This window comes from Eleutherodactylus coqui, chromosome 4, assembly GCF_035609145.1.
Source record: "Eleutherodactylus coqui strain aEleCoq1 chromosome 4, aEleCoq1.hap1, whole genome shotgun sequence".
NCBI classification, from domain to species: Eukaryota; Metazoa; Chordata; class Amphibia; order Anura; family Eleutherodactylidae; genus Eleutherodactylus; species Eleutherodactylus coqui.
Genome location: NC_089840.1, coordinates 189,272,085 through 189,296,348, shown reverse-complemented (window position 1 = coordinate 189,296,348; position 24,264 = coordinate 189,272,085). Strand labels below are relative to the sequence as shown.

The 24,264-nt window shown below is 42.8% G+C and overlaps 1 protein-coding gene across 1 annotated transcript in view; it reads left to right on the top strand.

Annotated features, from left to right (window-relative positions):
• The window catches only part of LOC136625894 (microsomal triglyceride transfer protein-like), a 77,658-nt gene that overhangs the window by 21,040 nt on the left and 32,354 nt on the right, over positions 1-24,264 (top strand). The window contains exons 6-9 of the mRNA XM_066600468.1: positions 3,288-3,427; positions 5,537-5,687; positions 18,883-19,040; positions 19,985-20,153. Coding sequence (XP_066456565.1) covers positions 3,288-3,427; positions 5,537-5,687; positions 18,883-19,040; positions 19,985-20,153 — 618 coding nt within the window. The remainder of the gene's footprint in view (positions 1-3,287; positions 3,428-5,536; positions 5,688-18,882; positions 19,041-19,984; positions 20,154-24,264) is intronic.

Sequence of the window (24,264 nt, the reverse complement as noted above, 5' to 3'; positions counted from 1 at the left end):
TGCCAAATATATTATTTCAGTTTTCTTTTGGGAGGGGGGTTATGTAAAGAGGGGAAAGTGCGCAAAAAAGTTTTTTTTTGTATTATGTGTTTGTTTTTTATACCATTTTTTTTTTTTACATCTTGTTTGTCCACTTGAACCAGAAAAACTCTGATCGCTATAATAATGCATTTCGCTTCCTCTATGAAACCTTTACATGCTGCTATCTACTTTGATCCTGGGATGTAGGGACTTAAGGCTGGCTTAGACACAACCATTATCGCTCAAAAAATCTTTTAAGCGATTTTTGAGCAATAATCGTTGTGTTCTTTTTACAACGCAAGTTGATCGCTCAAACGTGGCGTGTCCCCGCTTGTCTTCTGCATCCAGCTGTTCCCTGCTCGGAGTGTTTGGCTGTATAACAGCGGAGAATACAGAAAACGGCTCGGAATGTCCGGTTGTTATACAGCTAAGCGCTCCGAGCAGGATATGGAGAACACAGCTGGACCGGCTGAAAGATGATTGATCTTCGACGGCTTAATGAAAACTGCATGATGTCAGTGCAGTTACACACAACAATTATTGCTCAAAAGACGGCTTTGAGCGATTTTTGAGCGAAAATCGTTGTGTCTAAAAGGGCCTTAACTGAACTGACATCATGCAGTTTTTGTTAAGCCGTCGCTGATTGCTGATCTTTCAACATGCTGAAAGATCAGCGATCAGTTATCAGGGATTCACAGCAGGATACAGCTAATACTATTGTTTCAGCTGTATCCCACTCCCCATGACAGGTGGGATATGAAGAACGAAACGATCCAGCTGTGTTCTCCAAACTCCGCTCGGAGCGCTCGGCTGTACAACAGCCGGGCGCTCTGAGTGGGGAACATCTGTATGCAGAAGACAAGTGGGGACACCCCGCTTGTCTTCTGCATCCTCAGTTCGGAGTGCAGGGTGATCGCTCAACGTTTGAGCGATCACCTTGCGCAGTAAAAAAAACACGATTATCGCTCAAAAGATTTTTTGAGCAATAATTGTTGTATCTAAACTAGCTCTTAGACATAACAATTATCACTCAAAAGATGGCTTTGAGCGATTTTTGAGTGAAAATCTTTGTGTCGAAAAGGGCCATTACCGTCAGGGATCAGCATTCTCACTGATCGCCGCTGTTGCAGTAGGATATTGAGAAGCAGCTCCCGCTCTGGCATGGGTGGGCTCACTTCTGAGCCTGTGCCATCCACTGGACGTAAGTTCACATCCTGTTACTTTAATTGCCACACTGCCAGGACGTAAACACGTCTAGTGGCATTAGGGGGTTAAAAGTACTATTTTTCCAATCCTCAAAAGCAAAGTACTTTTTAGCGGTATACAAAGCGTAGTGGGAACCTGGCCTCAGGCCTACTCCAATGTATGTGTTAGGGCCTTTGTACATATTGGTTTTGCATCCTGTGAGGGACCTTTCACACGGGACAGAAATACGCCGCAGGACGCAGTCAAATCCACAGCTGCGGAATTCCACATCAAAATATATTTTTTAACTAGTGCCAGAACTACTAGTGATTATTAGTAGTATCAGTAAACAATAGTATGACTGTTACTTCTATTACGAAGAAACCTGGTCGATGGAGGAAACGGATGAAAACCCCTTTACTATTATATATTGCAACGCAAATGTAACATCTAGAGAATTCTAAAGCAAAGACAATAGCAAAAAGTGCTTGAAATAATGATATCCCTTAGAAATGTGATCCTGCGGAACTGGCTGGGAACAAACACTAATGATCTGTGGGGGGCCTCGGCTGGGGTTTGGCTTCACGCCTAGTTATTGAAAGGACGACTTCAGAACTTAACTTGTATCTTCCAGAAGAATAATCCAGCACTTATGTGTCTTCTTTCTTCTTTCATCTCGTCTTCTTTCATCTCCAGATTCGTGCCACACACTCACCACTACACTCTGACATGGTATCTCAGTACTGAAAGGCATATCTAGGTTAGGCCTCCTTCACACCGGCATATTTGCAAGCATATTTGCACACGCGGGCAATGCACAGAGAATAGACCCCACTGATTTCAATGGGTTCGTTCACATGCATGTATTTTTCCTGCACATTTTGGCTGCGCAAAAAGGAAAGCGACATACTGTATTTTCCTGTACATTTGAAAACTCAAAGTCTCCAAAGAAGTCAATAGGGATGCGCAAATGCGTACAAAATATGCAAGAAGATGCGTGAAACACTGCATAACTGTACAGAAAAAAGAAGACATCTGGAAATCATTAGTGCGCCTTTTTTCCAAATGAAAATGTCTTTGGGTGCAAAAAGTACAGCAAAATATGCTGGTGTGCACGCAAAAAAGCACGGTTCATTCTGCGCATATGCAGCGCCCAGGCGCACAAGCATAAGCATACGCTTATGTGAAGGGGGCTTTAGGCTGCTTCCACACTGGTATTGGGGTCAATTTGGGGTTTCCGTCTCTCTACTATGCTTTTGAAGGAGAGAAACTGAAATAACTGATCTATTTTTTTCCCTATTGATTCCAATGGAGTTTAAAAAAAAACTTTAAATGTATTCCATAAAGTTTCTACAGAAACAGTGCAGGGCAGTCACTGTCTTTAGGCCATTTGGGTTTCCCTGACTGGTGCCTATAGCCGGTGCTTTGAATAAATGGACATTGATATCTGATAAGCCACCCTGGATGTAGAGAGATTGAGTGAGTTTCACTCCCCCCCCCCCCCCCCATAGAGTAAGTTTGGATTTTCATTATCTTATTCACTTCAGTTTCCTGTTTATTCCTCCTACACCCTTCAACACTTGGATATATACAGTAAGTCCAGAAAGTCTTCAGACCCTTTTACTTGTTTTACATTTTGTTATCTTGTGGCCTTGGAGACTTCTGCTCCAAATACACAGAGGCCGCAGCGGATTTCTTCGCCCATGTAGTAGCCGGCGCTTGTAACTGCAGGCATGGCTTTCATTGATTTCAATGACAGCTGTGCCTGCAGTTACCAGCGATGGCCAATATATGGGAGGTCGGTGTGGAGGCTTCCGCTCCGCCCTCTGTTACTGTGGCACTGACTGCTTGTGCTCGCACAGCTGATTGGTCTGGGTCCCGAGAGACGGACCCCAGCCAATCAACTATTGATGATCTATCCCTTAATTCAAGGCTATGTAGGACCATAGGTGTGATGGGTTGTCCTCATCAGACCCCCCCAATTTTGTCTGCTACGTCTGGGTATTGCTTTCTGTTATCTGAGCGCTGTCGTGCTTTTAACTCTTGTTTTTCTTCCTATAAATGAGATGTCTCTTTTTAAGGTACTGGGGATATCTTGGAACTCCACCAGTAGAGGATATATGTCACTTAATGCCTCTGTACCCCAGAAAGTAGTTTCTGAAGAAAGCCATAACTTATCTGCAAGACTGAGATCTCAGCTTGGTGTTCACATCACATCCAGGTAAGCTCAATAGAGTCAATACTAAAAACGTATAAATTTGGACATGACAATTGCTTAGATTTACTAAGTAAAACATGCCTAATCCACAATTGGCATCAAAAATGGAATATGCAAGCAAGCACCAATTTTACAATCCATTGTAGACAGTTTTATACATTTTAGAACAGATCTAACAAGTGTCTCTAAGAAGGTGCACAATTTTTTAAAATAAAAGTTTGGTGTATATTGTAGCAACACGGGGGTTAATGAGTATGCCAAATGGTCACTTTTACTTCTTGGTTAGTTTATTCATACAAGCTTTAGCAGAACATAAATGACTGGGTCTCCAGAGAAATAATAAAGTTTGCAAAAAGTCCAATTTAACCCTTCGTAGTCCATAGGAGGAGCAAGTAAGTCCACAGCTGAGCGAAACAGTAATAAGTCAGTTTGTTTTCACAGACCTGTGGTTGTCCAGAGCGCAGCTGGTCCTTAAGTCTTAGTGTCTCCAGACCCTAGTCCTAGGGCAGGCGTTCCCCAAGGGTCCTACTGGAACAACGTAGCTCCTTGTCCACAGCGACTCTCTGCTCACAAGAGAAGTCAGGTTACAGCTGAAGTCTGGTTCTCCCAGACACACACACCTCTCACCCTGTTACAATATGTACACTATTTATAAAGTGCATTACATGCCTAGTGAGTTATGCCAAACTCATCATCTTGATATACTTGAAGCTTCTGGTCTCCAGTGCAAACATCTTTAACAGTAGCTGAAAATTAAAGAAACAGGTGAGGCAAAACTCAAAAAGTGTCAAACGCCTGAAAGCTAGGTGTGAACCCAATATCCAAAGGGTTTGAGGAAGGTTATAGAAAACAAGTGTTGGAAATGCTGCCAACCAGGTGGACTCAACAAAAGATTGGCGGACAGTATACGTGGGTATACTGGTATGTTGGCACAATTCTCCAGTGAAACATTGTGGGGCAATGGGATAAAATTCTCTTTTATTTGGTGAATTAAAAGCCAGCAATAAATATGTATTTTGGGGTTAAAGGGGTTGTCTCGCGGCAGCAAGTGGGGTTAAGCACTTCTGTATGGCCATATTAATGCACTTTGTAATATACATCGTGCATTAAATATGAGCCATACAGAAGTTATTCACTTATCTTCCCTGCGCTGGCGTCCCCGTCTCCATGGCACCGTCTAACTTCAGCGTCTAATCGCCCGATTAGACGCGCTTGCGCAGAAGGGTTTTCTGCCTTCGGGTCTGTCCGGCAGCAGCGTCTGGAGTCCAGGAGGCTGGAATCGGCACACGTGATGGGGCGGAGCTACGCGATGACACGTAGAAGGGAGCGGAGCCAGAACGTCGCTGCTGCCGGACAGACCCGAAGGCAGAAGACCCTTCAGCGCAAACGTGTCTAATCGGGTGATTAGACGCTGAAGTTAGACGGAGCCATGGAGACGGGGACGCCAGCGCAGGGAAGGTAAGTGAATAACTTCTGTATGGCTCATATTTAATGCACGATGTATATTACAAAGTGCATTAATATGGCCATACAGAAGTGCTTAACCCCACTTGCTGCCGCGAGACAACCCCTTTAACCTCTTTATCAGTCAGGCTGGAGGTTACCAGTGGTAGAGTGGTATGTACTCAACAGACTGGTGACACCAGGAGCGGGGAGAACTGAGCCGGTGGCACTGGGGATGAGTCAGCTTCTTTTAGCTGCTGGTGTTACCAGCCTGTTGCATACCACTAGTAGTGATGTACACCCCAGCATGACTGATGAAGAGATTCACCCTGAAACGTGTGTATTGCTAGTTTTTAAATTCACTAAATAAAAAAGAAGTTGGATATTTTATCCCATTGCCTTGTGACCTTTCACTGGAGAGTTGTGCTAACATTCCAATTCCCTATACACACAAAATCTTTAGCAGGGCCCCCCACTAATTATACAGTGGACCCCTCAGGCACCAAGGCCCAGGTACTACCTCTGCATGCACTATAGCTATAGTATCTGGATGCATGCATCCTGAGACATATAAATCTATTGAACATAATATTGAGCTATACAACAAATGTCAACTTTAATTTCCTAGTAACATGTGTGCCTACACAACATTATTTTATCTTTAACCAGACAAGAATTAGAGCTCATATTCTCCGAGCCCGGCTCTCCAGAAATTGAAGGAGAGAGCATTGACAAGGTACTTGGACAACTGCAGGAGAAATTCCACAAGATAGAACTCATGAGCTATCCTCGTGACCGGCCCGGGAGAAACGAAACACTGGTGAGTTAGTCATTTGCAACAATTTAACTTCATTATATGGTAGACTAGCTGATATACCCGGCTTCGCCAGAGTTAATTTGGTACTGGTGTTTATCTGGTGTTCACACGGAAAATCTTCTGAAGCCGTGGTTACTTTAGAGATACCGGAAAAACATATGTTCACCATTTTGCATAGTTCTCTGCATTACCCAGGAAACATCACGGGGAGGTAACCATGTGACGTTTCCTTTATATAAAATGACATCAGGAAGTGAGAAAATTAGATTCTGTACATAAAATTTGGACGCTAATTCTTTTGCGCATAGAATTGAATAATGGAGTTGGGACCCATTAGCTTTTCCTATTTATGACATAATCAATGCTCCTGCCAAATTTCATGTTTTTATGACACCGGAAACTGAGAAAATTACATCCCGTACGTAAAATTTGGACGCTAATTCTTTTGCACATAGAATTGAATAATGGAGTTGGGACCCATTAGCTTTTCCTATTTATGACATAATCAATGTTTGTGCCAAATTTCACGTTTCTATGACACCGGAAAGTGAGAAAAATACATTCCGTACGTAAAATTTGGACGCCAATTCTTTTGCGTATAGAATTGAATAATAGAGTTGGGACCCATTAACTTTTCCTATTTACGACATATTCAATGCCCGTGCGAAATTTTAAGTTTCTATGTGAGAAAATTACATTCCGTACGTAAAATTTGGACGCTAATTCTTTTGCGCATAGAATTGAATAATCGAGTTGGGACCCATTAGCTTTTCCTATTTATGACATAATCAATGCTCATGCCAAATTTCACGTTTCTATGACACCGGAAAGTGAGAAAAATACATTCCGTACGTAAAATTTGGACGCTAATCTTTGGCGCATAGAATTGAATAATGGAGTTGGGACCCATTAGCTTTTCCTATTTATGACATAATCAATGCTTGTGCCAAATTTCACGTTTCTATGACACCGGAAAGTGAGAAAGTTACATTCCGTACGTAAAATTTGGACGCTAATTCTTTTGCACATAGAATTGAATAATTGAGTTGGGACCCATTAGCTTTTTCTATTTATCATATAATCAATGCTCGTGCCAAATTTCACGGTTCTATGACACCGGAAAGTGAGAAAAATACATTCCGTACGTAAAATTTGGACGCTAATTCTTTTGTGCATAGAATTGAATAATCGAGTTGGGACCCAATAGCTTTTCCTATTTATGACATAATCAATGCCCGTGCCAAATTTTAAGTTTCTATGGCATTGGCAAGTGACAGATTTAGATTATATACGTAAAATTTCGACGCCAATTCTTTTGCGCTAGAATTGAATAATCGAGTTGGGACCCAATTACTTTTCCTATTTTGGAGATAATCCATGCTTGTGCCAAATTTTATGTTTCTACGACATCGGGAAGTTGGAGAACTTTTGGCGAGTCAGTGAGTCAGTGAGTCAGTCAGTCAGTGAGTCAGTGAGTCAGTCAGTCAGTCAGTGAGTCAGTGAGGGCTTTCAGCTTTATATATATAGATGTGCAACATATACTGTAAAATCTACAAGGAAGCAATGGTTGATTCAACCCCAAAACACTGCTTACAATATGAAGTCCAAATCTGCAACTGCTCTAAAGAAACTGTCAGCTACTTTAATCTTTATAAGCTAAGCACATGGGCTCAAAGTAGGTGACCTGCTGAGTCTAGGATGTATGTTTTAGGGCTAAAACGTGATTTAGTCACGCTATGCGGCCGTGATTTTCATGGTCCCATAATGAGACGAAACAAAACCATTGATTGCAATGGTTTCGTGTTCACTATCAGGATTCTCGGGTGTTAACACAACACCAGAGAGAAGATAAGACTTACCCTATATGTCCTGGACGTAGTTAATACTATGTGTGAGTAAGATATAGCAGGGCCTATCTTTCCACTTTTTTTTCAAACTCGCATGCTATAGTGCAGAGTTTGAATAATCAAAAATAGAAACCTAACATGCACTAATACGCTCCATAGCGGCGAACGTAATAGTTCATGTCCCATGTGTTTTTTGCCCTTATACTTGCCTTCCCAGCTGCTCCCCTGTTGTCAGCGCTCAAACTTGCCACTGAATACATTGAGTTATGTGCTTAGTAGTCCTTAGTGCGTGTGCTTAGTAGTCCTTAGACTACTTAGCGTACACCTCAATGTATTGCAGTGGTGAGTTTGGGCAACGGGGAGCAGCGGGGAAGGTAAGTATAAAACTTACATCCCTGGACTAAGCGAGACAGATATTTGAGCCCGTATGCTTAGCTCATTAAGCGTTGCTATACAATGGCTTATATACTAGGGTACTGCATTATCTGCAAATATCAATGTGCTCTTTTACGAGCCTAATCAATTCTACGATAAAACTGTCGGAATATTGAATGTATTCTTCTATTACACTGATGAACTATAGTTTCCTGAAGGGCATCATTTATGAGGGCTTAAACAGATGGGTCTTATTTTGTTGCGTTTTGTTGCTGTGAAAATAGTGGCGGCAAAGCAGGACGAAACGAAGCCATTGATTTTCAATGGTTTTCTTTTTACTAGTGGGATTCTCGCGCTATTACTACTACACATGAGAAAAGAAAAGACTTGCCCTATCTTTCTCGCACATACTGTTTCTATGTGTGAGAAAGATTGGGCAGGAATTATCTTACCACTTTTTTTTTTTCAAACTCAAGTGCAATAGGGCGAAAAACGATTTAAGCGCTAATACGCTTTGTAGGGGCGAGCATATTACTAGATGCACCTGCCTGTTTAGGCAACCCATTGATTTCTATAGGAGACTGTTCTAGGTATGCTCTGTGACCTGTGCAGAGGTTATTGTGCAGGGAGGGGAAGGAGGTGAGCTGGTAAATTTTGTGTTATTTGTATATAGATTTTATCTTTCGTTGTAATCTTTCCTATATGAGATAACTGCTAAAAGGTTTTCTCTGCAGACAGACTGTTATTAGGCTTTTGTGGTCAGTGTAAAAATGGCAAGATTTTAGTATTCTGTTAAAATATAGGAGCATCACAACAACAATTAAAAAAAAAATCACAATAAAAAATTCTTAAAAATATGTTTGATATAAAAATTTGATTTATATAATGGTCATTCTCTGATGACATGTTCCCTTCAAGGCCTTAGTCAGACAGGCGTTTTTTCGCGCGATTTGCGCATGCGTCCGGCGATTTTATAAAACCATTGCTTTGCAATGGTATCGGACACATAAGCGCTTCTTTATGCGCTCGTCCGATAAATTATAGAACAGAAATCGCAGATCGCACCTATCTGTGATCTGCGATTCCTGTTCTCTTCTCAACATGCGCTCAATGGGGCTGGCGGCAGCAGCGCCGACCCCATTGAGAACATATAGAAGACAAATCATTCTCCTCTGCCACAGCTGTAACAGCTGTGGCAGAGAAGAACGATGTTTGCCATTGAATTCAATGGAGCCTTCAATACAGCCGGCTCCATTGAAAGCAATGGGCTGCCGGCGATCGCACGATGAATTTTCGGGAAGGGCTTAAAAATATAAGCCCTTGCCGGAAATTCATCCAGAAATGTGTAAAAACAAAAAATATATATATACTCACCTGGTCCCGGCAGACGGAGTTCCCGGCTGGTCCCTGCGCTGAGCCAATCAGAGGCAGCATTCACTCATCCATTCATGAATTCATGAATGGGTGTGAGTGAGAGCTGCCTCTGATTGGTGAGGCTGTGACCAATCAGAGGCAACTCTTTCAGCAGGCGGGGATTTTAAATCCCCGGCTGCTGAATACTACTCAGAGCAGTTCAGGAGAACTGCCGGCCGGCCGCGGCTGAACTCCGTCTGCCGGGACCAGGTGAGTATATATATTTTTTTGTTTTTACACATTTCTGGATGAATTTCCGGCAAGGGCTTATATTTTTAAGCCCTTCCCGAAAATTCATCGTGAGATCGCCCGCAGCCCATTGCTTTCAATGGAGCCGGCTGTATTGCCAGCTCCATTGAATTCAATGCGCTGGACAGCTCCGGCCCGTTTCTATTGAAACGCGGCTAGGAGCAGATTTTTCGGGCGATTTTTCAGCCCCGGTCACGCGATTTACGGATGCGCATCCGTCATGCGATCCGCAAATCGCGGCAAAAAACGCCCGTGTGACTAAGGCCTTAGGCTGCATTCACACAAACAAGATTCTCATGCAAGTTTTGTGTGATGAAAGACATGAAACTCACATGAATATGAAATCCATTCTTTTGAGTGGATTTATTCACATGAGCGATCTTTTTTCCTCACAGTGAGAAAAAAAAAATTGCAGCATGGTTTATTATACACCATAACTCCTTTTGTGTTTTCTGCACACCCTATAATAAGAGCTGGAGACAGGGAAGGGGCATCTCCTAAGCCAGGCATACTGCCAGTACTGTATGGACCTCCTCCCTCATGCTGCCTGGCATAGCTCAGCTCCAATTACCTGCAAGACAGCATCTGAATACTTGCCTTTCTTTAGCATGTAGTAACAGAGGAGTCAGACATTCAGCAAAGTCTCAGTAGAAATGGGATGTGATATCATAATGTCAAACACACCGACAACAGGCAGTGGATTGCAAAAGTGCTGAAAGGGAAACCCCCCAGTTGTCAGCAGAGCAAACTTGATTTTCTGTGGTAAAATTAACAAACGTTTATGCAATTACAATATTGATGGCACACATAGGCTATTGGATAAGCATATGTTGTGTGGAAAGTTTGTGTCCGCTTCACTGGTCTCTGGTTTTTCAAATAACTTGTACTTAAGTGATAGCCAATGTGATACCTAGCAAAACTGCAAATTACTTTATTTACTTAAAATGTGACATTTGCTCTAAAAAATCTCCCTAAGGCCCGCTGCACACGGGCAGAGTTTTCCCGCAGAATTTCCGCCCGTGCCCGCCTGCATTGGATTGCATTGAAAAATGCAATCCTAGGCAGACGTCCGTAATTTGTCCGCATGAAAGCACACACGGAAAACAAATCGCGGCATGTTCTATTTCTGTACGGGTCTCGCAGAAGCCCGCACAGAAATGTCATTACTGCCAGGCTGGCTATGCTCTGCGCATGCGCCGGCTGGCCGGGAGCTGGTGCATAGTAGAGAAGGAGGATGCCGGGAGCGGGTGAGCCGCAAGCCTCTGCAGGGGCACGGGACCGCATCCCGCTGTGAGAATTCTCGCAGCAGGATCTGACCCGGTCGTCTGCAGGCGGCCTAAAGTGCTGGCCACTATGTGGTCTCTTTCCTTCTAATCTGCTATCCACTGCCTGTTAAATGATGCCTGCCTCCAGTAACAGAGATAACAAACCAGAGAGCAGAAAGTGAATGAGGGTGATGACTCATGCTGTCCACTGAAGTCTATATAGAGAAGAGGGGCAGGAGGAGGAGGAAGACATAAGCAGAGACTCCCACACAGACATGCTTGCAGCTGTGTTACAGCTTCTGAACTCAAATCTATATTGCTTAACAATGCTATACTCTGTCCTACATGCTGATATTACATCTGCGTATGTGCACATGCATGTATGCGAGTGTTACAGTGAATTAGATTTCTGCATGTGCAGTGTATAGAAGATATAACGGCTGGTCTTTAACTATCTCATACAATGACTACTAATTGTGTTAGTCCTTACGTCCTCACATACGGCAGCTTATTCTGAAAAGTTATGACGAAAGTTAGGTACTCTCTAAGTAATAAAAAGTAGCTAAATAAAAATGTACATTTTTTCAATTATAAATTTATATTGGATATTCTTGTGCTTTAAACCCAAACTTTGATCTGCATTAAGATAAGACTATCAATTTCAGATGCCTATTGTGAAAGCATAAATAGGTTTATGAGGTTTATACACTTCACATTTCAATTTCTTACCAATTTCAATATCTCTGCTGTCAATAATGCGGATTTAATAAGGAGAATCTGCTAACGTAACGTTCCATCCAGTTGAGTAAATGCTCCTTCAGGTGATTATATCTCCTGCCCTGATACTCTGCTGTAATGTATCTTCCAGGCAATCCAACTCACAGAGGATTGTCTAGACTGGATAGATTAGTAGTAAACGCTCAGCTGTCAGGAAGTGTTCGCTCTGTGTCGGTTTTAAGCCTCTACGTAAACAATAACGCGCTATTTTGTCTTAGCGAAGACAAAATTGGGATGAATTGAAGCATATGAGAAGATTGCAGAACTTTTTATAACGCTATTTAGCGCTCCTAAGGGCTCATTCGCACTGGTATTCCATCTGCATCATAAATTGACATGTCGCGGATTAGAGATTTGCATCACATGTCAATTCTGCTGTGGATTTTTTTTGCATCATGAGCACTTAAACACGTGTTTTTCTCCCCATTAATAGTACGACCTGCCCTGTCTTGCTGGGGTCTTTTTCAAACTCCTGTCTATGATGTGGAGTTTGGATGGCCGGCGAAGGGGCAAAAACTTTTCCTCGTTTAGGCACAACTACACTCCGTACTGGCAAGCATTGTTGCACCTACGGCCACGTGTTTTCACCCTAAGGTTAAGATTGATAGAAGCTTGTCTACATGGCTAGTACTGTAAATCCTGCAGCATTTATGTTACATGTGAACATACCTTAAACTGTAAGATATGTTCACATGTGACGTAAATGCCGTGAAATTTCCATATAAAAAATCCTGCTACATCCAACTTTGTCTCATAGAAACAAGTCCTTCCATTATATTCCCCATTCCTTTTCAATGTCCCTCTGACTTTGGCTTGAGGAAAATTGCGTGATAAACTCTTTCCCACTCTATAATTATTTCAGTTACCACACACCTTTATTCATTATGTCCTGCAGAACATGAGGACCTTGGCAAATTTCAGCAAACTCCCTGAACAAAATAGTGTAATTTACTGTGGGAATTCACTGTTGGAGCTTAATCTGATCTGGAAACAGAGCTACAGCCTTGGACTCCATTTTTCAGATGGTCAGATGGCTTCCACAGACTCCAATGGATGCCATCCATGCGGAATCCGCTCAGAAATAGAGCATGCAGAGATTTTTTTTCCGCGAGCGGAAACTGCAATTAGTTTCCACTTGTGTGCAGGAAGAATCATTTTTCCATAGCATGCTATGGGCGGTATTTGCTGCGGAACCTGGAGGCGGTCGCCTGCTCTGGATTCCGCAATGCAAATCTGCCTGTGTGCAGCCGGCCTTTCAGTGGCTAGAGGAAATAAGATAATTCCACAGAAGAAAGGATCAAGCAAGTTTAATGCCACCCTGTCCAACTCTTCTCACTTGCCATCAATATAGTCCATCAGGCAGCAATCATATTGCTATTGCCTTCCAATCCAGAAGAAATATGCTGGTGATAAACGGGAGATGATTAATAAAGTGCATATAAATAAACCCCAGATATCTTAGTGTTTTACAGCTGCTGTAACTTTCCGTAAGTTCCATTCTTTGGATACAGTAACCCTGCGCGGTTCACTTTTAGTGAAGTCATTAATAACCTGCATCAAGCCTCATTACAAGAGATTGATGAGATTTTTTAATATGTGTGCTTGCGAATAAATATGTTTTAGATCTCTGCGGTTTGAGATGACAGTCTGTAAATTATGGTAACTAAAAATTACAAATACATTAACAATTGTAAAAGGCATTAATAAAATACGGCGCATGAAGATTTCTGGATTCAATTTACAATTAGGATAAAAATTACAATTGAGAAAACTGAGGGACATAAATAACTATTTGACACCTATGTAGTTTATTCAGCATTAGTTTCCTGATTTCATTTTGAACCCTACATTAGATCTTTAATGCAGTAGAAATCCTCATTATGGAAAGGTAGCTTCTCCCTCAGGAGTGTAGAAGGGGCTTGTGCCCCATGTGTCCATCTACCTTGCTTAGGGTATGTAGACTCAGAGCTAGGGCAGAAAACTTAGTCTTTGTCCCAGGTGAATAAAGCCTTAGTTTTCCTCGTTTGCCAACTAATATTCTATGTTGTAGCAAAGTCAGGGAACAAATGTCCCCGAACCACATTATGTAGATATAGCAGCATAACATTTGGCTATTGCAGTATTTACAGCTGCCGTAAAACATCTATATAGAGTTTTAAATCCTAGTTGAAACTAAAGAACCCAACACTTTTCTGGATACTTCGGAACCTCCTGAGTGCATTGTCTCACCATCCTTTACACAATTTTCAAGGCCAGCAACTCCTGTTCGGATTCATCACTGTATGAAGTCTTCCCTTATGTTTTTTGCCTCGCCTAAATATATACACAGAACATTAGAAATGACTTTTGCTCTTTTATAGTTTGCTGTGTCTCAGTTTTCTCATCTCTTCTAGAATTGTCCTTGACTATGGTATATCATTCTTGTAGAGCACTTGGTGACCACTTCATCCTTTAATCAGTAAAACTGCAATTTTAAACTAGTTAATAATTGTAAAGATCAGGACAGAGGTGGTTCTCTTTAGGACTTTATGATGACCTACGTTTGGTGCAGCAGAGCCGTGACATTCTAGGTTTTGTGGCAATCACGCAGAAGCTTATGTCTTCCTATCCAGAATAAATATCCGCAATACAGTAGGTCCACTTTTAGCTTCTGTATTACAATTGCAATATCCAGAATCCTCACTCAAGTGGGTGTTGGAGCTATAACTTGGACCCTAAAATGTGGCCACATTACAGCCAAATCAATGCCGCCTACTTACATATCAAATAGCTTCCATATGTCATCAGTGTCGTGGGTTGTGGTACAACAAAAGTTCAGGATGGTACAGCAGCTGACAGATGGAGACTGAGGCAGTTTTTCTGAAACCAAGATAAACTTCACTAAAGTATGAAAGGGGGGGTTGTATTACTTTATATATAGTAACATAGTAGGTTAGGCTGAATGAAGACAAAGTCCATCCAGTTCAGTCTGTTTCCAACCCACCATGTTGATTCAGAGGAAAGCAAAAAACCCCAAATGAGACAGAAGCCAATTAGCCCATTCGGGGGAAAAAGTCCTTCTCAACTCCATTATGGCAGTCAGAATAATCCCTGGATCAACGTTTGATAGTTCCTACCTGACTGTAAGACCCGGATCAACAACCCTAATGTCTATATCCTGTAATATCATAGTGCTCTAGATAGACTTCTAGTCCCCTATTAAACTCCTCTATGGATTTTGCCAACACCACGTCCTCAGGCAGAGAGTTCCACAGTCTCACTTCTCTAACAGTAAAGAACCCCCTTTTGTATTGCTGATGAAACCTGCTTTCTTCTAGACGTAGCGGATGCCCTCTTGTTACCGTCACAGTCCTGGGTATAAACGGATCATGGGAGAGATCCTTGTATTGTTCCCTAATGAATTTACACATAGTTATTTGGTCGCCCCTTAACCATCTTTTTTCCAGGGTAAGTAATAGCTATTTGGATAGCCTCTCTGGATATTCCAGTCCTCTCATTCTATGTAATAATTTAGTCGCCCTTCTTTGAACCCCCTCAAGCACTACAACATCTTTCCTGATCACCGGTGTCCAGAACTGTACGCAGTATTCCATGTGGGGCCTAACAAGTGCCTTATATAGTGGGAGGATAATGTTCTCACCAGGAGTGAACTTTAAATGTTGCCTGCTAACTCTAACCAGAAGTCACACTTACAATATCTAGCATTTTTGGAATGGTAAGGCACCCAAACCACACTAGCATCAATACACCTCCGTGTTTGTACTTCATACTATCATCATCCTCATATTTTCAAAGGTCCACTGCATGACATGAACGTTGCAGCCTCACACACTGTAGGTGCAAATGTCTGCATGTAATGCAGACTGTCTCTTTCGTCTATCTGTAATTCTGGGACTCCACAGCCCAGCGGTCTTATTAGACTGTAGATACCAAAGTACATTTCTCAAACCACACAGAATGTGGATCATAACTTCCATCTACCATAACTTTTCCTTGGAGCGTAGCACCTCTGTAAATTGCCTTGCCACCTCGGTACATACATGTTGCATTGTACATCCTAATACTTATTACTTGTACATCCTAATCCTGCATACCCAGTACAAACTATGTACGCATAGAATCTATTGCCTTATAATGTGCCCTAAACTTTCAGTTATGTACATCCATCAGAGTCCATAACATGTTTACACACTTAGTCATTGGAAGTCAGCCTCACATGTTGGGCAGCTATTTGTTTATCTCGGCCTGGGCCCATGGTGCTGTTGGCGTCATCGGGGACAGAGTCCCATGTGCAGAGCAGGACTCCCTCTCCTCCCATGCGCTGAAGGATCTTTGTCCCAGTGATCTCTCTGGCCGGTCCACATCTGGAGTTGGTTGCCTCTTCTGCCCGCAGTCGTTAAGGCCCTTTCCTCGTCCATTTTCAGCCCTGGTTGATAGGGCCTTTCTGCCATCTCATATCTTTGCACTGTTCCCCAGTATGTGGACAGTGCTACACATGGCATTTAAAACAATGGCTGCCGCCGCGTCACTGCGGGTCTCTTTTGTTGCTGAGCAGCACACACTGCTGCCGTCAATGTCTCTGTTGCTCTCCTCTGGAGCTGTGACGCAGCTCTGTCCTTTTCATATCATGCTTGCAGGACCTGTGTGCTGGGGGTAGGCTTAGCCCCAATTATCCCTATTGAAGTGTTGGAACCTATTTTACAGCCTCCCTAAGGTTTCAGTAAAATGGTGTCTGCAGTGCCCAACATCCTCCCAGGAAGTGGGGACTCCAACCAGGTACCTCATTGCAACTCTGCATCTCTCCCAACCTTGGCCGTAGCACTAGGCCAGCAGTGGGGTGCTTACATGTACTATTTAACCTCCAAGTTGTACAGATTCATATTATGGCTCACATAGAAGTCTATGGTCACTGCTATATTTGCAATATGACTTTGATTTTTTAAGGAAACATGCAGATGTTTTTTCTTGTCTTAAAAACTGTAATTTTCTATTGGAAGCAGCATTAAGACAATATTCTCCTTCTTAAACATTGCTCTACAGGATAATAGCTCCTATGGTGCTATATTGTGGTAGTATATGGTAGTACATAAATTGGTTATGGCTCCATAGTGTAAAGTTACAGGGACTCCGTTTACCTCTGGAAAGGCTTTGTGCATATAGCTCCACCGTGTGCAACAAACCTAAGGTATTTTAAACAATGAATGATAAATGGTTAATTTGTACATAAACATACTGCATGTACAATGAAGCTGTTAAACAGTTAAGGGTTTATATAGAGTATTTGCACCATGAGAAGTAATTGCTGTTATCAATTCTATCATCAATTCTGTATGACTTTTGTTTCTGGCATTGCCTTTTCTCACGAGTCCTCTATTAACGTATTTTAATGGCTTGGAGGGACATTGCAGAGGATTCATTGTCAGGTGGTTGACCTCAATATCTCACAAGAAGGTCATCAGTTTGTGGGTAATTGAAGGTTAGGCAGCTCCTCTCAAGGCTGGCGAAGCATTAAGTCCAAAGAGATAGCCATTTCTAGGACAAACTAAAATCCAGCAATTCTTGATCCCCATCCATCGCTTGACATTTACAGCTGGTAAATTGGCTCCTGAGTACAATGTACTGAGGGATTTCAGACCATTTCCTGTAACAATTTTGCCTTTTTCCTCATGGCCACATCACATCAAGGATTGATCATCTGCCTAAAATGACATCTGTATGTGCGGATCTATCTGGATGCATCTCATTAGTTGCTCGTTTTTGCTTAGTCTCTTTACATGTAATTACATGCTCGGAAATATATGAAATTACATTAAAATTTGCTACATTTATTATGATTTCAAATTCTACTTTAACTAAATGAATGGTTTTGCCCATGATCTGGAGGCTTAAAAATGACAAGGGCTCCATGTTCAATAACAGTAACACACTTCAGCACTCTTACACATTTAATATCGCAATAAAAATGTAAGCACATGACTTGATTAAAACATGTGGGCCCATCCACCCAAAGAGAGGAATTAGCTAGAGTTAAGAACTGTCTGAAAGTAAAGTCCAACTGGCGGATGGGCCCTCATGTTTTCATCAAAGTATGCACTAAGAACCTAACATTTTTTATGCGGTTTGTATAGATAACAGCTGTGCATTTTTGTTCAGCCAATAAATGTGTATGAGTGCAGAAGCGCGTTTCTGTTGCTACATTCATTGCAACCATGGCCTATGTGCACATTTAATTTATTTGTTGGAAGTGCTGACTTTGTTTTTTGTTGTATGAGCTCCATGTTGTCATACCCCTCTCACCCCTTAACCAATACACTCCATTGCAAAGGAACTAATCTCCAAGATTTTATAAAGATTATTTTTCTCAGTTAACTATAATGTTACAAGGTTATAGTCTATTCTCAATGCAGTTTGCATGGTAGATCGGAGGTATAAGACCAGGAGGACGTCCCAGCATATACTTCTGACAGATGCCTGCACTGCATGCCTCTATATAGGGATACAGTAGCATACATTACCCATGAGCTCCTATGTAAATATATATATATATCACCTGGTATATGCGGTACAGGTTTTTAAGGGATGTCTCAGTATAAAATAGTGCAGCAGAAGCTATTTCAGGGATTATACAGATGAACATATGCGCAAATATGCTCACCGCAACGGAGTGTATTTGCGCATGAACAAGTTATAAGTCCTCAGGTTTTTTTTACTGTTCAAACCCAGTGCTATTGCATGCACACAAAAAAAGCAAAAAGTTAGGGAAGGACCTATCTTTACCCGCACATATGAAAAATATGCATGGGAAAATTAGTTTACTGCCAAGCAAGGGTCAAAAGGGCAGCTCAGTGCTAATGATTAAAATCTCATGCATGACTCACAGTGCTTCCATGTTTTTGTCCAACCCCTGTATATATATATATATATATATATATATATATATATATATATATATGTATATATATATATGTATATATATATATGTATATATATATATATATATGTATATATATGTATATGTAAAAGTCCATGGTTTTTATCAAGAAGGGACTTTACCAATTTTCCAGCACAGGACCAATAGTAGTATCAGTAGTTGGACTTCTAGTTATATTTGGGGTAGATATTAGTGATGATGTTCTTAATGTTTTCAGCTCTCAGTACAAGCACTACATTGTATTGTGCATGTTTCGGTGTAGTAATATAACGCACTGCATGCTTGGTTCGTGTAGTAGAATTACTGGTATCTCCATCTGAATGTCTATATTATGGTTTTAGATTAAAAGATACCTTGAGACCTCAAAGAAAAAGATGAATAAGCTGGCTTTCTCCAAGTTATCAACAGTCCGATACTTTAGGAATGCTGTTAATGCATTACGGTCTGCTACAAAGAGGGAGACGCTAATGCTTTTGCAAACCGCATCCTCTGATCTGGCGTAAGTTACTATTTACTATTAAAGTTACTGTATTTATAGTAAGAAGATACATGTAACAAGACTCTCTGGTTAAATAAAGCTTAAAGGGGTTGTCCCACAGAAGCAACCTGTCCCCCATCCACAATCATGAGAACGGGGGTCCCGAGTCTCTCCAGATGAATGCAGTGGTGGTCATGCATGTGCACTACCACTCCATTCTTATCAATGGGAAAACTAGAGATAGCTGGGTACAAGCACTTGGCTATCTCTGGCAGTCCCGTTAAAATGTATGGCATGTAACCTCTGCTTCATTCATTTGGGAGTACTTGGAATTCCTATTTTTGTGGTCGTGGGGGGTCTAAGTAGTAATAGACAGATAAACCATGTGAGCATTAGCATTGAGACTACTTTTAATTGGAATGTAATAGAAAATCACACCAATCTGCATTTGGCTTGGTATTATCCACATGACAGAAGCAATGTACACACCTACCCTTAGAACTGTGCCTTGTAAAGGACCTTTCACACGGGAGAAAATTAAACTACAAGACGCAGTCAAATCTGCAGCTGTGGAATTGCACACCAAAAATCCACGGGTCTAACTGCACATTCTGATGCAGAATTGCAGGCAGGTTTTAAGCCATTTTCTATTCCGCATCAAAATACGCAGCTGGCTTGTGGATTTTGGTGTGGAATTTACCGCGCTGCGTTGTGCAGCCTATTCTGCCCCGTGTGAAAAGTCTCTAAAAGAACCACAGAGCTATGGCCTCATGTCCAGAGACAGATTTATATCCACTGATCGTAAATGACTAATTGGGGTAAAGCAGAAATCTTCAGACTCAAGGGGAATTGATACAAAAAGGGCAATTGTTATATTTTTCATCATACAATGAATTTGCTGACTCTCTAACACACAACATGACTGGAATTGAAGATATTTAATGGTAATATTTATTCTTTTGCAGGCTTTTTTTCATCGATGCAGCAGTTGCCGCTCAAACTCCTGCCACATTAGCAGCCCTATCTGACTTCTTAGATTTTTCGAAAAAGAAGCAAACTCACTTACATGAGAAGTTTCTGTATTCCGCAGCCTTTACACCACACCCTACAGTTGATCTTCTTAACCTTGTCATGGTAAGGGGTCTCTCTGAACTTGAAGAGAGCTTTTTACTTCACTTATTTCTACAGCTACAGCTAAAAAAGTTCACGGGAAAGGACACAGTGATAGACGTTGTCCCATTTACTTGAATCAAATGTTCATGGAGGAGAACCTACCCATTTCTTTCACAGTTCACATCATGGACCATCATGGACATTTTATGCATACTATGTAATTTGAAAGCAAAAATATATCATTACTGTCAACTGAACACTAAATGGTAATGGGCAAGGGAGTACATACCATAGATGGAGGCCATGTGGGATCTATGGGACCCTTGGGGTACTTTCACACGGACAGAATATTCCACAACAGGGTTTTAGAATAAGAACTCCTGCAGAATATTCAGCATCAAAATTAGACGTGTATACATCTGCCTCAAAAGGAGTCTCCATATTGTTTCACAGATCCACCACATTCAAATGTGAGGCTCAGCACACAGACGGGGAGGGCAGGGCCATCTTTCTGAGAGGACGCCTAAATAATTTTCAGATTACCCTCGCCAACCTGTACACCCCTAACTCCAACCAAGTAACTTGGTTGCTGGGCCAGTTAGAAATCCTCAGGGAATTCGCGGTGGGCCCTATCATCCTGGGAGGGGGCCTGAACTTGACATTAAACCCCCTGCTGGACTCGTCAGTCGGGCGCTCCCAAATATCTCACCCAAAACTGAGACGCCTACAGAGATGCATCTCGGAGTTGGGCTTGATCGACGCCTGGCGTCAATGCTCACCCACTACTAAGGATTTCACTTACTTCTCACATGTCCACGCCTCTTTCCAGAGGTTAGATTACTTCCTCATAGCCTCCTCCTTTCTCCCGGGGCTGGTGGACTCCTCTATCGCCACCACCACTGTGTCCGACCACGCACCGCTTCACGTTGACCTCAGTCCCTTAAGTAATTCCCCACGGGAGTGGAGTTGGAGGTTGAACACCTCTCTCCTTGACTCCGAGGATGACAAATCTGAGATCTCCAAACAGCTAAAAGAATTTTTTGAGCTTAACGGGGGCGGTGATCAATCGGTCCCGGTGGTATGGGAAACGCACAAAGCGTTTATCAGGGGCATCCTGATAGCCCTTGGAGCGAGGAAAAAGAAAAGTCAACAAAAAGAAATTGATGCCCTCCTAAAGCGTGTAGCTAAATTGGAATACACCACTAAACTTTCCGTCACTAAAGAAAACCTATCCAAACTTGCGGACACCAGAAAGGAATTAAATATTTGCCTAGAAAAAAGATTTAATAAAAAGTGTTTATATCTTAAACATATTGCATTTGCCCAAGGGAATAGGGGTAGCAAGTATATGACCGCCATGATAAAAAAAGCCCGCACCAGGAACCAAATCGACTCAATAAAAACCCAGCTAGGCACCCATGTCACCTCCTCCCAAGACATCGCGGCCGAATTTCAACACTTCTACTCCCAACTCTACAATTTACGCCCACATCGTGACCAAAATGAAATGGATAAATCCGACAAACAAATAAAAGAATTCCTAAAAAAGCTCTCTCTTCCCAAAATAGACCCAGAAATAGCCAACCAACTCTTGACCCCGGTCACGGAAACGGAGGTGGAGGAGATCCTGAATTCCTCCCCCCCGGGCAAAAGCCCTGGCCCAGACGGCTTGCCCCTCATTTATTATAAATCGTTTCGCCCCACGCTGGTGCCGCGCCTCACAGAGTTGTTCAATGCCCTGCTAGTAGGTGGCGCCCTCCCGAGACAAAGTCAGGAGGCCCACATCACGCTAATCCTGAAAGAAAACAAAGACGCGGAGGTGTGCGGCAGCTACCGTCCCATTTCCCTAATTAATCTTGATGCCAAACTATGGGCCAAACTCCTCGCTAGGCGTATGGAGGCCCACATCCCTCATCTGGTGGAGAGGGAGCAGGCCGGGTTTGTGAAGGGTAGGGAGGGGAGGGACAATTGTATTCGTATTCTCCACGCTATGCACTATGCCCACACTAACAGAATTCCACTCGCCTTAGTAAGCACCGATGCCGAAAAGGCATTTGATAGAGTTGACTGGCAATATATGAAATCGGTCCTTCTCAACTTTAACTTCCCACCCTCCTTTGTAGAGGCCATTTTCTCCCTATATGCCGAACCTTTTGCTAGATTAAAAATAAATAACATCCTTTCCCCCCCTTTTGAAATAAAAAATGGCACACGCCAAGGCTGCCCTCTATCCCCTTCCCTGTTCATCCTGGCCTTGGAGCCCTTTCTCCAGTCCATTAGGTTGGATCAGGAGATACGGGGACTTACAATAGGAGACCGGTCTCTGTCTGCAGCCGCTTTTGCGGATGATATCATCTTTCTCATCACCAACCCAGAGACGGGTCTTATCAGACTCACCACATGCCTGGAACGGTTTGGGAAGCTATCAAACTTCAAAATAAATTTTAATAAATCGACGGTCCTCAATGTCTCGATCTCAAAGGCGCGCTGTACGAGTCTGATGTCGGACTCCCCGTTCTCCTGGTCCAACACAGCAATAGACTTTCTGGGTGTTAAGTTGACAAAGAAGGCAGAGGATCTCTTCACAGCCAACTTCCCACCCTTAATTTCCAAAATCAAAGCTCTGCTACACAATTATGATCTCCCTTACATTTCCTGGTTCGGCAGGAGAAACATAATCAAATCTTATATACTCCCAATCATCCTCTATCAGATCCGGTCGCTCCCGATCCACCTACCCGCAAATTTTTTCAATACCCTCCGTAAGATGTTCAGCCAGTATATCTGGAGACAAAGAGGTTCCAGGCTTCCGTACAGCCTGCTGATAAAGAGAAGAGAAGAGGGGGGGATGGGCCTGCCGTGCATCTCCGACTTCTACGTCGCATCACACATTAGTTGCTGGTTGAGGCTGTCCGGACCAACGGGAGACCCCTTCCTGTTCCGGATGATCTCGGCCATGTATGGCCCAACACTGTTGGAGACCTTGTGGTACCCTAAAAAAGCTACCTACAGAAATAGGAATTTCAATGTACTCCTGAGGGGCCCCTGCGAGGCCTGGGACTCTCGAGTCGAGGTACTTGCGCCTATCCCCTCTCCAATCTCCCCACTATGTTCTCTTCCCGCCTTGTTGGGCATCCCACAGGATCCTTGCTCGATTAGGCTATGGCAAAAATTAAGTAACAAGACCATTGGAGAGCTCCAGTCCTTGTCCCATCTAAACCCTGGGGAGACAGTGGAGTCTTTATTACCCGACCGAACCCTGCCTTTTCTACAGCGAGCCCAAATTGCAGGAACAATTAAAGACTTTAAAAAAAAACCTTTACATCCACAAGACCCCTCACAGCCTTTGAGAAGGCAATAGGGTCCAACCCCGCGTCCGCTGGAAGAATCGCTATTCTACGCAAGCTTTGCTTCCCACCTGCCCCCCCTTATAAGCCCGCGTTCATCTCCTCCTGGGAGAAAGAACTTAATATAACCTTATCCTCGTCGGACACGCAACTAATCCTAAAGCTCGCTTATGGGCTCTCATCGTGCATCATCAATCAAGAAGCCCACTACAAGCTACTAGTCCGCTGGTATAGGACCCCGCAGTGGCTGGCCGACCACAAACTTACGCCTGACAGCAAATGCTGGAGATGCGAAAGGGACGTGGGCTCATATCTTCATATCTGGTGGTCCTGTCCTCTCCTGTCGACCTTCTGGCAGGAAATAGCGGCTGCGCTAAAAAGAATCTTGCCCAACTTTATTTTGACTCCAGAGGTGATGTTCTTGTGGAGGCCCTCTGGGGATTTTAACCCTCTGAGGCACAGACTATTAGCGCATGCAATAGATGGAGCCAAGGCTCTTATTCCCTCTCTGTGGCTACAGAGGTCTCCTCCCCTCTTCTCTCAGTGGAGGGATAGAATGGACCGGACTTGCAACTTGGAGGAACTCTCCAGCTGGTCTAACGGCTCCCATGTGAAATTTGTCGAAATCTGGGGCTTATGGCGCATGATACGCCAGGAGCTCTCCTGCTAATCCCCCACGCACGGAGAGGTAGGAGTGAGGGGTCTCGGCTTAGATATTCGACGCGAGGCGCGTAGCAAGCAGCAAGGAGTGCAACCCCCAGCACAGACCACACCTATATTACATA